Source organism: Strix aluco, chromosome 9 (genome assembly GCF_031877795.1).
Source record: "Strix aluco isolate bStrAlu1 chromosome 9, bStrAlu1.hap1, whole genome shotgun sequence".
Taxonomy (NCBI): domain Eukaryota; kingdom Metazoa; phylum Chordata; class Aves; order Strigiformes; family Strigidae; genus Strix; species Strix aluco.
The window spans coordinates 25,854,419-25,869,112 of record NC_133939.1 but is presented as its reverse complement, the minus strand read 5'-3'; the positions used below and the strand labels follow the sequence as shown (position 1 = coordinate 25,869,112).

At 47.6% G+C, this 14,694-nt stretch overlaps 1 protein-coding gene across 6 annotated transcripts in view; it reads right to left on the bottom strand.

Annotated features, from left to right (window-relative positions):
• Positions 1-255: 255 nt before the first annotated feature.
• The window catches only part of TNIK (TRAF2 and NCK interacting kinase), a 163,865-nt gene continuing 149,426 nt past the window's right edge, over positions 256-14,694 (bottom strand). For 5 of the 6 annotated variants that reach the window (XM_074834267.1, XM_074834268.1, XM_074834273.1 and 2 more), the window contains 10 exons: positions 14,161-14,325; positions 10,622-10,736; positions 9,886-10,056; positions 9,611-9,754; positions 7,899-8,033; positions 7,538-7,638; positions 5,876-6,025; positions 4,463-4,622; positions 3,706-3,845; positions 256-1,818 (listed from right to left, as the gene is read on the bottom strand). In XM_074834267.1, the coding sequence (XP_074690368.1) occupies positions 1,735-1,818; positions 3,706-3,845; positions 4,463-4,622; positions 5,876-6,025; positions 7,538-7,638; positions 7,899-8,033; positions 9,611-9,754; positions 9,886-10,056; positions 10,622-10,736; positions 14,161-14,325 (1,365 nt within the window). In that variant the 3' untranslated portion in view covers positions 256-1,734. The remainder of the gene's footprint in view (positions 1,819-3,705; positions 3,846-4,462; positions 4,623-5,875; positions 6,026-7,537; positions 7,639-7,898; positions 8,034-9,610; positions 9,755-9,885; positions 10,057-10,621; positions 10,737-14,160; positions 14,326-14,694) is intronic. The other variant, XM_074834272.1, reaches the window with a different exon arrangement.

Here is a 14,694-nt window from a genome sequence, read left to right as displayed (position 1 = left end):
CCTGACACTTTGCAGGGTGCTTTGCCAGGCGCTGGGCAGGGGGCACTGGCACCCAGTGGGTGAGGAAGGCACCCACGCAAAGCACCCCTGGACACCACGTCCCAGCGGGAGTCCCACCACGGGCAATCCCTGCCGGTACCGAACCACGACGCCCTGCCCGTGTGGGTACCGCTGCCACGCAGCCCTACCGCCCCGTCCCCGCCGCCCCGCAACACCTCTTGCCCTCCATAAAGATTCAAGTTTGACCAAGTCCTGTTGATTTAATCATTTTTTAATAAAGCCATCGTTACTGAGTACACCAAGATTGCCAGTTAAGCTCTCTATATGTCGCTGGAGGTAACAGCGCTGTGATCAACAGCGGAACGGAAAAAAAAAAAAAAACCAAACCAAAACAAACCAAAAAAACAAACCCCAAACGAAACGAGGTAGGTTAAAACCAGCAACACAGACCTTGTTATGCGACACCCCAACACCACAGGCGGCCATGCTTGCAGCTACTGAGAAAGAAAACCCCAGATACGCACTGAAAACGGAAATCAACTGAGCAGAGTTTATAAGGACACGATTCAACCTGAACTAAACACACACACACGGTTCGGCACAGATGTTCTCTTTCACTGTATGTTGGGTAATTCCTAGGGAGCGGAGGGGGCGGAAAACGAGAGAGATTCAGACCCTTGGCCGAAGAAACCACACACATATATATTTTTTTAAGCTCTTTACAAGCCCAATTCAGCAACGCAGGGGACAGGCAGCTCGTTTCGTGGTCCCCGTCCCCGCGCCGGCTGCCTCCGCACGCCAGCGCCCGGCTCCAGGCTCGGGGTGGGGGGGACAAGCACCCACAGCTCGCGCCGGCTTTGGCATTGGGGTCCGCATTGGGGTCCGGCGCCCGCGGCATCCCGGGAGCCATCTGCGGCCGCAATCCCGCCTCGGGGGCGAGCGCGGGGCTCCTCCGACCGCTCCACCGTCCTCTCCTCCACCGATCCCCCCATCTCGGCGCCCGCGGCCAAGCCCTGGGGCAGGCGGGCACCTCCGGAGCAACAACAAATGGCACCTCTGTCCCTATCAAGACACACCATTATGTGAAGATCCATATAGAAATATGGATTGACAGACTTGACAAAAATGGTAGCTGATTTTTATTAGTCTAAGGCTAGTAGTTTAGCCACTTAAAATCCATTTCCCAAAAGAGGGGAAAAAAACCTATTATTTTTTCTCTTCTTTAAAAATCCGTTAAGCCGTTGCTGCTAAAAGCAACATGTAAATGTTGGTGAAGGCAAAAGATTTCTCAGATTACCCAGCTATATGGTTATGGCCTTCATCACAAAGATAAAAGGTACATTTATTGTGCTGTCTCTCACCAGATTTAATTGGTAACTTTACAACATACTATATATTTGATGCTAGCAGGCAGACAGAATTAAAAACAGACTTTTTGACACTGTTTCTTTCCCCGTTCTTACAAAGTAGGGGACAAAGAAAAAGTAAAATTAAAAAAAATAAAATAAAATAAAATAAAGGAAAACTCATAACCCACTATAACACAGCGTAATCAGGAGACCTCGGGGGGTCCAAGCGCGAAAGTCCATCCCTGCCCGCAGCCCCCGCCCCGGGAGCGTGGGGAGCGGTGTTCTTCGGGGCCCTCCGCATCTGCCTCTACAGTGTTAGTCCACGTGTTTAATGTCCTTTAAATTAGAAATAATGCCATGGCGGTGAGTGCCAAGTGCTCCTCTGTTACCAGTTCATCATGGAGTTTCTGTTGAGGGTCATGAAAAACACTTGGCTGCTTCCTCCGGATCTCACCGATGCAAAAAATACCTGTTTGGAAGCAAGAAAAACCTTATTAATAATTTTTATTATTATAAAAAAAGGGCTGTTAATTGTCTCGGTGAGCGAGGAAAGCAGGAGCTGCCCCACACCCTGTGGTTTCCTCTGCCTAAACCTCCCTCTCCCTGCTCCTTTTCTGCAGCTGACAGCAGAAATTTTACACGGACCCACTGTCTGGTTTTTAGTTTTCCATGGAGCTCAGAGGCCAGAGCTAACCCACGCCAGACTCAGATCAAATCTAACCACTTATTAGTAAACACAGTAATAAAATCTCCCTCGCTATCACTACCAAAGAGAGCAAGGTTTGGAACGCTTTAAAAATACCAAGTTTATCACATTTTACTGCCAGGGCACCATTTATTATGCAATATTAATAAGACTGCTGTCAGTGGTTTGGATCTTGATAAACATTAACCATTTGGGTCAACATCTGCCTCAGTTTGAAATGGTTTCCTTCGGAAAACTTAGTCCTAGTATTTCAGCCGTACCTGAAGGTAAAGCTCAGGAAAACTACCTTCCTTCAGTATGCTCAAAGCACGGGAACGTCTCAGGACTCTGGATGAAGAACACGATTTTTGGTGCTTCTGTCAGGACCTACCAGCATTTGACCCCAATGGAAGTCTTAAAAAATAAGTTACAATTTGCAAATATTGAAAGGGACAATCTGAAGCCTCTGTCCGTTTCAAAACCAAAAATTGTTCAATCTTCACATGACTTTCATTGTTAACCATTTCTCCAGAAAGAGAAACATCTGGTTTTAGTATTTCAAACCGACCAGTGATCAGTTGGTTCCAGTATTTTAAAAAGATTGAGGTGGGTTTTTTTCCAGTTTTCTTAGAGAAGGTTAAAAAAAAAAATAGGAGCAAACCAGAAAAAAAACTCTTTAAAAAAAACCAGTATAAAACCTGCAGAGTCAAATACTCAAAAATTAGGAAAAAAGAAAAGTAGGGGTGTTTGGGCAACGTAAATTCAGCTTCTTGGGAAGTTTCCCATGATACACTCAACTGCAAGGTTAGGATACATTTTTCCAGCGGAGCTCCAGCCTAACTCCACACAACAGGCAGGGCAATGGTCGACTAATGAGCAGCTGTTCAATAAACTGATCGTGGCCTCAAACCTTATTTATTGGATGTTATTAAACCCTGCTCTGGGGACAGAGAAATCAGTTTCTTCATGTGTTTCGTGGTCGTGCTTGTTACAAAAGAACTCCCTGCTGCATGGTCCTGATTTGGCTTGGTGAAACTTTGTGAGATGAGGCAATACCAACAGCAGAAACAGATCTCAGCATTCAACCATCTCTTCCATATAAATATTCCTTTTCCTCCAGCAACTCCCTCATTCCCTGCATCCCTCGCCCACCAGAAACACCCATGGCAGGAGTCATCTACACAACAGCTGCGCTTGCCATCAACTCTGGTGACCCTCCAGAGCAGTACTTATCAGTGCTGTCCACAGAAAAACATGGGGCTCCATGGAGAAAATCGCTTAAGATGCATCAAAACGCATCTAAAAACGCATCAAAATGTTTCTGCACCAGAGCTCAAATCAGGGTCACTTACATACCCTTACTGCTACCATTTCTCAACTTCTGCAGTTTACTTGGCAGCCTCAATAGCTAATGGTTGGATGCAAAGCCTGGGAGAAAGTCAAGCCAAGTCAACACACATCGCAGCTAGAGGTGGATGAGATCTTGCAGATTCCTCCCACCCCAGGCTGAGGTTTGCATCCACTGAAGAGAATTAATTGGGAGTGGGTTTATGGGCACTACTTATTAAACAGGACCTTCAGATTAATTATTAACCTCCAAATAAACCAGACTTAAAGTCTAAAAGTAGCTTGTAGCTTAAAGCACAGATACAAGCTTTGAAGTGGACTTACCTTATCATTTCTTTCACATAGAAACTTTAACCTTTGAGCTCGCTTGTGCATAAATACTCCATCCAAATGTCCTGTCTCCACTGACCGGATTTCAATAGCTTTCTCTCCCCAGCCCATTATTTGATTGGAATGAATGTAGGCTGTCAAAAGGAAGCGTTTGGTAGGTGTTACAATGTGTGTGGAGCTAAATATTAAGCAACGGGCAGAAAAGCTCTCATCAGCTGTTATTCAAAGCCTACATAGATCAATGGCAGAGCTCTGACTGCCAGAGGCACAGGTGGCCAGGCATGTGCCCACAGGGATAGTAGCCTTTACAGAGCACTTTTCATCCAGAAATTGCTGAGTAATTTAAACAGTAGTAGTATCACTTCTTCCGATTTCTGCGGGTGAGGAGCTGGGCAGTGGCTTGCCTCCATGGGTTGTGGAGCTGAACAACAGCAGAGCCAGAAGAGCAACCCAAGTGCTCCCAGCTCCGCACCCAGCCCCTCTTCCACTCAACACAGTATCCCAGCAGTGCAACAGCTTGCATTACCTTATACTTATACTTAAGATAAACCAGAGCTCAAATCTTCAAGAAGTCACTTGCTTTTATTATGGAGGACCAAACTGCAGAAATTTAGCAATTGCATCTTTCATCTGGTTGAGAGAAAACTCCTTTGATAAACGAAAGCCCAAATGACTCCATCTCAGCATTCTCGACTCCTCATCTTACTTGTCACTTGTATTTTAAGCAGGTGAAGAGGAAGGGTTGACCTACCCACGGAAGTAGGCATTTCTCCCCACTGGAGCACCACATCTTTAGTTATCCGTCCATAGGTGTTCACGTATACGCCTTCATCCTCATAGCACACAAGCATCTCCATCCCGTCTGTTTTAGGCAGGATGACAATGGCGTGAGGAGTAATATTGCCCTGAATCTGCAGTTAAAATAAACCCTAAAAGTCAGAATTATATTGAATGGAGGAAGGGGGAGGGGGAGGGGAGCAGAGCCTTAGAAAAACAAAACCCCAAACCAACCCGAGAACAAAACCCTCCCTTCATTCACCAAACATGCATTGGCTTTCAGAGACAAGCTTGAAGGGGAATAAACTGTCATGTTTACCCTACCATCAAAACTGTCTGATATGTCAAGGATAAACAGGTTCAGCAATTATAGAGAGCTCACAACATATACGCCCCCAAGACTGACAGCTGACACTTGGCTGTAACACAAATAAGCGACTGCTGACTTGATGAATCCAGTTCCTATTCACATTAAGGCAAATAAACCCAGAATTTTACCTGTAGCCCTAGGGAGGAAATATTCCCATTTTTAGCAGTCTCTAGCTGCAAGGGCAGCTACAGTGACCTTCCACCCATGTCTGCCCTTCCATAGCTAAGACAACACAAAGCCATCCCAAACTGCCCCAGTATTTCTCCCTACGCTTCTTGCCAGCTCTCGCAGAGGAGGCTCTGCTGCTCAGATCAGATTCAGCGGTTCCTGGATTTGATTAGTGACACAGTTTCTCCTAGACCAGCTTCTCATGCTGCTTAGGCCAACAGCATGGACGGAGCTTAAATAAGCCAACAAGAAAATTTATGGTATTTTTTGCAGCACTGGTTCTCCCTTGAAATAACTGATGGGCCTGAGAGAGGTGCTGTGGTGAGTCCCTGATGTCAGGTGGTTTGGGAGTTTTGGGCAGGAGGTTTACTGAGATTTGGGCTACTCTAATCCTGCAACCTTCACCTGGGCAAACTGCGCTGCCTCAGCAGGAACAAGTGTTGGTGAGCACATCTGGGACACCACGCAAGGGGACAGTGCGCTCGGCATCCAGCTCTTGGTGGGCCTACATTCCCCAGCAACCTGGTTTCATGGTACCTTGCCCTACAGAGAGCTCCGTTACTGCTCCATGCAGTGTACAGACAGATTCTCCTTTCTGTGGGACATGGCAAACTTAAACCTGACTGCTCGGGCATGAGGACAGAAATAGCCTGTGCAAATAATGAACATGAAGTACGTGATACCTCTGAGCTCTCTTTAAGCAAGTATCAGTGAGGATGGCAGCGGAGAAAGTCATACCCATGGCAAGATGCCACCTGACTGGTCACCATTTCTGAGCCACTGAGAGCCTGACCAAACCTTGCTGGTGACCTGTGTTAGTCATGCAGCAGCACTGCCCCGTGTACTCACGTGAGATGGTATATAGATATCATAGGAGTTCCCAGAATCTACATCAATCACATGGAAACCAGTGTGTGATCCAAAGATAACCTTGAGTCTCTGACCCTCTTCTACAGTGAGATCCACGAGCAACGGCTTGTGCTGGAGATCTGCAAAAGACTTTTATAATCCCTTCAGTGAGTATCACAGAAAACCAACAAATCCCCATACTAGCAGCCTGATACGGTTTTGAAATCAGATTTGTTTGACTGTGTTTCCTACTAAATATGTGGTTATTTATATTCCTGTCTCTCTGTTCCTGTGTCAGATGCCTCAGAGGGTATTACCCGCTCGCTCCAGCCATCCCAGCTGATAAGCACTCACCCTTGCCAAGCACAGCTCTCTTCCCCCAGGAGCCCGAGGCCAGCCTGAGGATTTGGTCTCTCAAAGAAGGTGACAGCTCAATTTTACATAAGCGTGTGTACAGTGAGCACATGGGGACCCCCGAGTGGTAACAAGAGCAAAGTCTGCAGAGAGCTGTGACCACCCACCTCCCCTCTCGGCAGGGATCACCACTCCAGTTTGGGCAGCTGAAATGAGTCAGTTTAGCAAAGACCTACTTTTCTTTGTTCAATCTAACCTGCTGCATGCAGGCTGGGACCAGCTCCCTGGCAGGGGCTGATCTAGGACAGAGTATCCCTCCGTGCTTTAGGTCCTCAACAGGAGGGTAAAACACCCCCAGGGAGAGAAAAGGGCTCCTGGCTCTCTGTGCAAGGACCACTCTGACTCCTGACAGGGAAAATCAGTGGGTGGTATTTCCCACTCTCCCAACAGATCCCTGCCTACAAGGCAAGGAAAGGATGCTCAGCCCTCCCAGACTGAAGAAGCAACACCAGGAGCGTGAGCGAGCATCCTTAGCAGAGCCCAGAGGCTGAATCCCAGGCCATTTTATTGCTGCTGAGCTCTCCATGTCACTGAGCCCATTTATTCTGGCTTTTGTTCAGGAAAAGCAAATGTGATCTAATACTGAATAAGCCCATTTGTGCTGGAAGGATGCAAAATGAGATTACTCAGCATGAACATCTCCAGAAGGCATTGCCCCTTGTGACTTGTCTCTGCCCAGAGCTCGGGATGAAAAGTGCTTTAAAGGACTAAGCACAAAATACCCGTTGGCAGGTTACAGAGGAGAAAGGTCTCACTGAAGGAAACTGAGGTAGATGAAAAGGGAGAGAAAAAGAGAAAGAGTGGATCATTCTCCTGGACTTTCTGTCCTGAAACAGAATCCACATTGCAGAAGGGGAGAGGACCTTGCAAAATAAAAATGGAAAATAATACCAACCTGTTTTCATACTGTATGTGAAAAATTAGTCAGAGGTTAAAAAAAAAAGACCACCATCACAAAAACCCACCAAAAATGTCAACTCAATTTTACTCATGGGCATTTGGTCAGCTTTCTGCAAACTTCCCAAGTCAAGCCTGCCAGCATAAGCTAATTTTAATGCTTAATTGTTAGCCATAAGCAGAATGCGTCCCATCTCTTCAGCCAGAATGTATCCCATCTCCCATGCCTGTCGGGCATCCCAAGGAGCTCAGCTACGTAAACAAGACACTTTTCTGCTCTTTTCTTTCTTAGTACAGAAATCCTGTGTATTTACAATTACAGAGTCTATTTTGGTTAAAAGGTAAACATACCTTAAATGCCATAAACTTGTGATATGGTTTCGGAGCCCAAGCGTAGATCTCTACAGCATTCTTTAAGGCAATCACCAAGAACTTGATTCTTTCATATTTCACTAAAATGAAAATAAAACCAATTTAAAAAATATTCACTTTCTTTCCAACAAGACTGAATAACTCATCTCCAGGAACAGCTTCTCAGGCTGTCTGTTGGTTCTCATTTGGCAAAGTGTCCACCTAATACATATAGATGGATTCCAAATTTATTTGTGACTATGGTCTGCCCATACTTCTAAGAGAAGTGTCAGGTCAGATTGAAGACTAGAGAACAAAAATGCATCTCTTCAGACATTTTTTTTCTGGAGAGGCCACTCACCAACTTTGTAGTGGATGCATCCCTCCAGGTCCCCGACTGTGATCCAGCCCTGCTTCTTCTCCACTTCAGGGTCGTTGTGTAAAATCCTGTTTCTCAGCCAGGAGAGATAGTACACACGCAGCTTGTTCTTCTTTCCTGTTGGCAAAGGAAACTTCCCTGTCAGAGCAGAGCATGCGTGCATGGGAAATCTTGAGATTTCACTGCTTATTTTCACTCACGAGGTGATAAAAGTTTGTTTCATGATGAAGTTGCAAATAGTAATTTAGTTGTGTTGTTTTATTTTCTTGGGAAAAAATATATGGAAAGCAGAGCTCAGACCTCTGTCTCCCAGACTGCGGGTGGATACTGCAAGAGCTGGGCTCTTGCTTCCCGCAGGCTGGAAATGTTCTTTTCCTATAAACTGGTGTTCACAGAGAAGGTCAGGCACAGTGAGGTCACAACCCCAGCTCTCTTACAACTCAGGGCTTACCCAACCACTCAATTACCTGGTTTCTTTCCTCTCTTCTCCTTCATACAACATCAATTCCACCCTGGAGCCCAGACACAAGCTCCTCGCTCTGTGACAAGCACTGCTGTTCGCCGACCAGCCCGGTGCTGGGCTCTGCAATGCTGGGGGGCTGCCGGATTTCTGCTTGCCTGCTCTTGGACAGCTGCGATCTGGCTACAAACCTCCCTGCTGCTGCAAAGCCCCCGCCACGGGGACAGGACACAGCTCAAACCCAGTCTGGTGGGAGAGGACTCAAACCATAAACCTGGGGCTCCATCTGCTCACGGGTTTCCCCAAGTCCCCGGGGCTTGTTCTCAGCATCGTCTTGGGAGCACTACTCCCCCCTTCATCTTCCACCTGTACTAAACCCCTATTCCTACAGCTGTATCCCCAAAACCACAGGGGAGCCACAGACCAAGGTAAACAATGAAGCAGCAGTTTTGAAGGGCTCTATCTGAATGGAGGGAGCAGGAATTTGCAGGTGAATGCAGAGTGAGCCAGGGAGGGTGTTGAACAATGTGAAAGTAAAAAAAGGATGGTATCAAGCAATTTTCCTAACGAGCATTTCTCTTGCTGTCCTCTGTGAGCTTTGTGGGGCAGGTATCAGCAGGAAAAGGCTCTTCCCTGGCTCTGCCACCTGTGTGCTTCACGGGGCTGCTCTGCAGGAGGATGTTGGGTGCTCTCCTGGGAGACTGGACTACAGAGTTTTTGCTTTTTTGCCAGAAATCACCCCACAAGCCTGATTTGAGAGCTCCGGAGCTCCCAGATGAATGCAGGGACAGTGCTAAGCCCATGGTCCTCATGATGCTTGGGACACTCCGAGCACAGACATGGTCTGAGCTGGAGCCCTGAAGCCATGGTTCATGGCTCCCTTGGCTAGAACCAGACCCAAAAGCAGAGCTTGTTGCCCCCTCAAGCTCGCTGCCTCCTCAAGCCATGACTCCCTGCCTTGCTGGGGTATCTGCCTGTATCCTGCCTGTATCCTGCACCCTCCCTTCCCGGCTAAAGGAGGATGGAGCGTTGCAGATGAAGGGGAGCCAGCAGGTGATGGCAGCAAACTGCTCTTGGAGGCATTCTTGCAGATCTAACACCTTTAATTGTGAAATAAACCACCTCCCCTGGGAGCTTCCCTCTGACACCTGTGGGAAGGTTTTGTCTGAGATGGAACTGCTCGGGGCGTATGGCAGAGAAGGTGAATGATGGGGTGAGAGCACGAGAGGCGTACCTGATATTGTCACGAGGACATTAAGGCCCTCGAGTACGTCCATCTGTTGAAATCGCCGTCTGTTGATGAGGTTGTAGACCTTCCCTTGCCCACTCCGATCCAGCAGCATCAGGCCATTTTCTGTGCCCACCAGCAGATTCACACCTGAAGAGGAGAGGGCAATGGGCACCAGGAGCTACAGCTTCTCCCCAGGATGACATCCCGAGCTCATCTCTGCTACCGCCAGGAGTGCAGAGATGAGCTCGTGGGAACAGCACGATATGCTCAGGGCTTACCCCATAAAGCAGCACAGAGTATCTCCGAGTTGAAGCGCTTCTTGTATTTCCGGATCTCCGGGGTGTCACTGTGGGGACGGATGTTGGTGGGGTTGACGTTCACCACTGAGATCTTCCGAGCTTCGTTCAGCTTGGCCTGCTCCTGTCTGAGCAGCTCGCTGGTGAACAGGGCTTGGAAGGAAACACAAGATAGGAAGGTGTGATGGATTAACCCTTCTGCCACCTCTTTTTCGGGATAGGAAGACAATACCTGGTTTATTTCTGATGGGGGAGTCATCACTATGTCACAAGCTACTAGTTTGAAGAGGGATCATTAGGGTTTACCTGTAGGTTGGAACCAGCCAACACCAAACCCATCAGCAGGTGATATCCCCAGACCTCCAGCCCTGCCTATCGAGCTGGCCAGTACTATTTGCTGCCTGCCTGCCCGCATCCAGCCATTGTCAATGATTTCAGAGCAACTGCCAGTTTTTTGGAGAGATTACCACCTCCTGGTTCTGCCAGGAACGTTTCTCCTGGCTGCTGCTCCCTGTTTTGCTCTCAGACCTTTCTGGTGGCATTTCAGTGGCAGGGGAGAAGAAGTTGGATGGAAACTGGAGAGCACAAGGATGCATACACGAGCAATGTTTGGACGAGAGTAAGTGAAATGTGAAAGAGGTTCAGTGGGGTTATTCAGGCCCCACGACCTGGCTTCCACGAGATCCTCCCCTCTCAAGCTGGCCACATTGCCTCCTACCAGTAGCAGATGACTCTTCGTCCTCATCTTCATCTTCATCAGTAGGCGAGGTCTGATATACTCTAGTGTCCACAAAGGGGGTGAAAGAGGCTTTGGTGCTACTTCCCATACCATACTGGAAAATAAACAGCAGAGAGAGAGCTCAGAGCACAGAAATAACACTAATTTTGTGTATGTGTGTATATTTAAGGCTTGCTAATTAGCAGACACAGTGCCTGCCCTTGTGGTGCCCTTTTTGAGCCTTATATGAACATCTGATCCTCCTCCCCCATAACTAATCAGGAAAAACATTAAATTAGGTTTGTGCGTGTCCATGAGCAACAGAAGACGAAGAGGAGCAGGGCCTGGCTCTGCTCTCTTCTCGCAGGCAGAAGCACAGCACAGCCATGAGACCTGTTAGCGGAGAAGCCGCAGGGCCAGAGGCAAAAGTCAGCGCGGGTGAAAACCAACTTGTCTGCATGTAACACTCCTGCTTAAAAAGCCCGCCCCAGGATGTCAGGCAGGTGAGGGTTTGCTTTTCCCACTCTCCCAGTGTGCAAGCCAAGGTTGGCAGGATGGCGCTGGGAGCCCTGGAAAGCCCTGGCATGGGGCAGCTGACATGGACCCAGAGATCACCAGAGTAATTCAGAGAGCTGGAAAAGGCGGGACTGTGGCTTTCCTTGTGCCAAAGCCAAACTCTAAGTAGCACAGTCTGAGCAAAGATTTTCTTTCAACAGGTCGTGGAAATCTATTTTAGGACCTGTAAAGCTTAGGCAGAGGAGCTCATACAGCCGTAACACCGCTCTGCTTTTACTGCCTGTTATCTAGGGATTTGCTGGACTAAGCCCAAAACATTGATGCCCCTGGGAAAGCAGGAAAAGTCAGCTCTCTAGCAAAACACCTATTTTTCCTTCTGCTGGTATTGCTGGTCCTCACACCTACCGCTGAGGCAGAACCCAGCAACGCCCCTCAGTACGCCTGGCCGCTCTGGTTTTGGGAGGACCTGAGGTGCTGGAGGTGGGGAAGGCTTGGGGTGAATTGTGTGGTGCTTTAGGGAAAGATTTTGAACAGGGGGTGTTTGAAAATGCCTCAGATACTCAGGCTCATCAGAAGATGGCATCCCTGACATTGCTCCATCCCCACCGAAGTCTGGTCTTCAGCACACTTTGGGGATGACACGTATGGGTCACTTGCAATTTCAATGAAATGTTTTAAATTGTCCAGAAAGGGCCATTTCTAAGGTAAGAGAACTTAACCTGAAGGTCTCGCAGGGAATGTCAGAGCCAATACTTTGCCAAGGCAATGCGGGTAGGAACAAACCGTAACATCACGTTGCTTTCTTTTTAAAGCCATTGCTTTGTTAAGACAGAAAATGAGGCTAAGACCTTCTCCCAAGCAAAAGGAAATCCTTGCCTTGGGAGTCAAAGTGACATGATTTTCCCCTCCTCGTTGAGCAGCTTATTTTTCCTACCCCAGTATTTACCCAGGAGACGCTTTATGCACGAGCTCCGTTAAGAGCCGTAACAGCAGCAAAAACCAACTCGCACTGCAGCAGCACTACCACTCATTTTTCTTCCTCGGGACATTTTCCTTCCCTGAAATAAATCTTCCTCAGCTTTCACGTCACTGAGTCACCAGAGCCCAGGCTGCTCCCCGTGCTCCACACCACCGTCGCAGCCCCTGTGCCAACAACTGCCACGGGGACAAGGTGTGCCATGGGGAACACCACCACCCCGGCACATCCGTACCAAAACTGGGCTGGGCTCGTACCTGTCCTCCCGTGGGCCACCGAAAGATTTAGGGGCAAAAAAACATCGAGCGCGTGAGCTCCCTCATGGCTCAGGACTTTCCAAGCATTTTGGGGCTGGCATCCATGGGTGAGCCGGCATCCATGCCCTATGCCTGCCAAAACCACGCTGCGCATCCCGCTTCCCTCCCGTCTCTCTTCCCCTGACAGTCTGCCTGTTTCCATAGAAACGGGATGTATTTCCAAAAAGTATGTGGTAACTGAGACCCACGGAAGGAGTTAAACAGCCTGCGGCAGGGAAGGCTGCAGGAACAGATACTGCATTTACATACACAGTGCAGCCATATCTGTGTGTGCATATAAGATATATGCTTCTTTCATATCCAAGAAATACACAAATTTTTCTCTGTGTTTCCATAAAACACGAACAGTTCAAGGAGGAGAAAAATGCAGTATTTACAGGGATGCTTTCCAGCTGAGAGTCAGTGCTTTCTGACAACTGAAGTATGAAGACGACCCTCATCTCAATGCACCGAGCATTTATTTTCTTTGCTCAGATTCAGCTGTTCTCCTAAGAAGCTGGCATTTTAATAACTACCAAGTCTGTTATTTAAATATTGAGACCTCATCTTCCTCCAGGTCCTGTTCAATTGCCTACAAACCTCCATGGTGGCTTACAGATACAGCATCAAGCTGCAGGGTGAGGCTGTGCTTGCTCCCTTCTTTTTGCTTGCAGCACCATGAGTCACCTGGAAGCCTGTGAACTAAATCCCCAAGTTTCCACTTACACCCACTCCCAGCTCAGTCAGCCCTAAAAATGCGTTTTTAGAAATGGAAAAGATCTTCTTGGTTGGTATTCTATAAATGAATATATTTAAATCCAATCCTTGCCCGTGTTTAAGCAGTCCCAGGATGACCGTGGAAGGTGTTACTTTCAGCATCAACTCTCTCATCACTGCTTTCAAAGGCAACGAGGAAACGGATAAAATCTTGAGGTCAAGTCACGCACCATCTGTTCTTACGTTTTATCAATGCCCAATTCCAAGCAATTTTTTTTATACTGCTAGTAAAAGTACACCATAAAATGAGTAAATCATTTCTATGAAAGAGAATACGATGACAGAACTTTTGATGTATAACCAACAAAATGAAAAGAAAAAAATTAAATAAAATAGCTTATTTAGCACCAAATGAGTTGATTTCTCATGGGAAAACAGAGAACTGTGCCTGGTTCCCACAGCTAGCGATGGTAAGCAGGACACATCAATTCCCTTGTCTTATGTGTCACATCTTGCACTTTCTAGGACTTTTTACACCTTATACAATGTTAATGTTCAATCGTGTCCCTGTAAAACAGTCTGAAGAACTATGCAGAATTTTGTTGGCTCTGGAGTTTTTGCTAACCTTTTGAGTCACATTAAGTATCAGAGATTGTACAGGTAGAAGCTGGGCCCAGTTGAAGTTAATAGCATCACTGGCTCTCATAATTCTCTTCTATTTCCAAGTGTCAAAAAAAAATAAATGGGGCTTTCAAATCAGCTGGCAGCATTCACACCATCACCACCAAAACTCCAGCTGGTGGGACTGAGAGAACACCTAATATACATTTCTACCATCAGCCATAGACCCATATAGCAATAACCTATCAGATTCCCTTGTAGTTCCACTACACTCACCCACATGAATCAGAAACAGAGAGAGAGAAGAGCCAAGAAAGCCAGGGAGGAAAGCAGGAAAGTCCTTTTATGGGGCAGAGATGTTAATACTTGTTTAAAGCGATGCAAAGGAGAAAGAGGAGCCCCCCACCACCTACTTCAGGCACCGAGTCCATGTCCTGCGCATGCGTGGAGACTCGCCCCAGGGCCTCGGTCGGTGTGCCCGCAGGCGAGTGGCTTTGCTGCACCAGGTCAGGGAGATTGATGTGACCTGCAAAGCCATTGCTGGCTGTGTGGCCAGAACGCTTTTTTTCACCAGAGGTCTGCAGAGACACAAGGCATGAGGAAGAAAGAGAAAGGGGGGGAAGGGGGGGGGAGGGGGGGGGGAAGAGAAAAAGAAGAGGAAAAAAACCAAACAAAACCAAGTTGTTGGCAGTCCCCCAGTTCCCAGAGCAAGCACAGGAGAAGGACCCTCTCTCTTTCCAACCCCATGCAATCTTGCAAGCAGCAAACCAACCCCCCATCCCAGGAGAAATAAAGACAGGATTAATCACAAAGTCAATACAGAGTAATTAGCCATGTTAGAGCGAGAGAAGCCTGATCACTGTCATTTTGAGACAAGGAACATAGGGCAGATTCTGCTCTTGCCACCATGGGTGCAAGCCCCATGGCCAGCTCTCCTCCCAGACGGC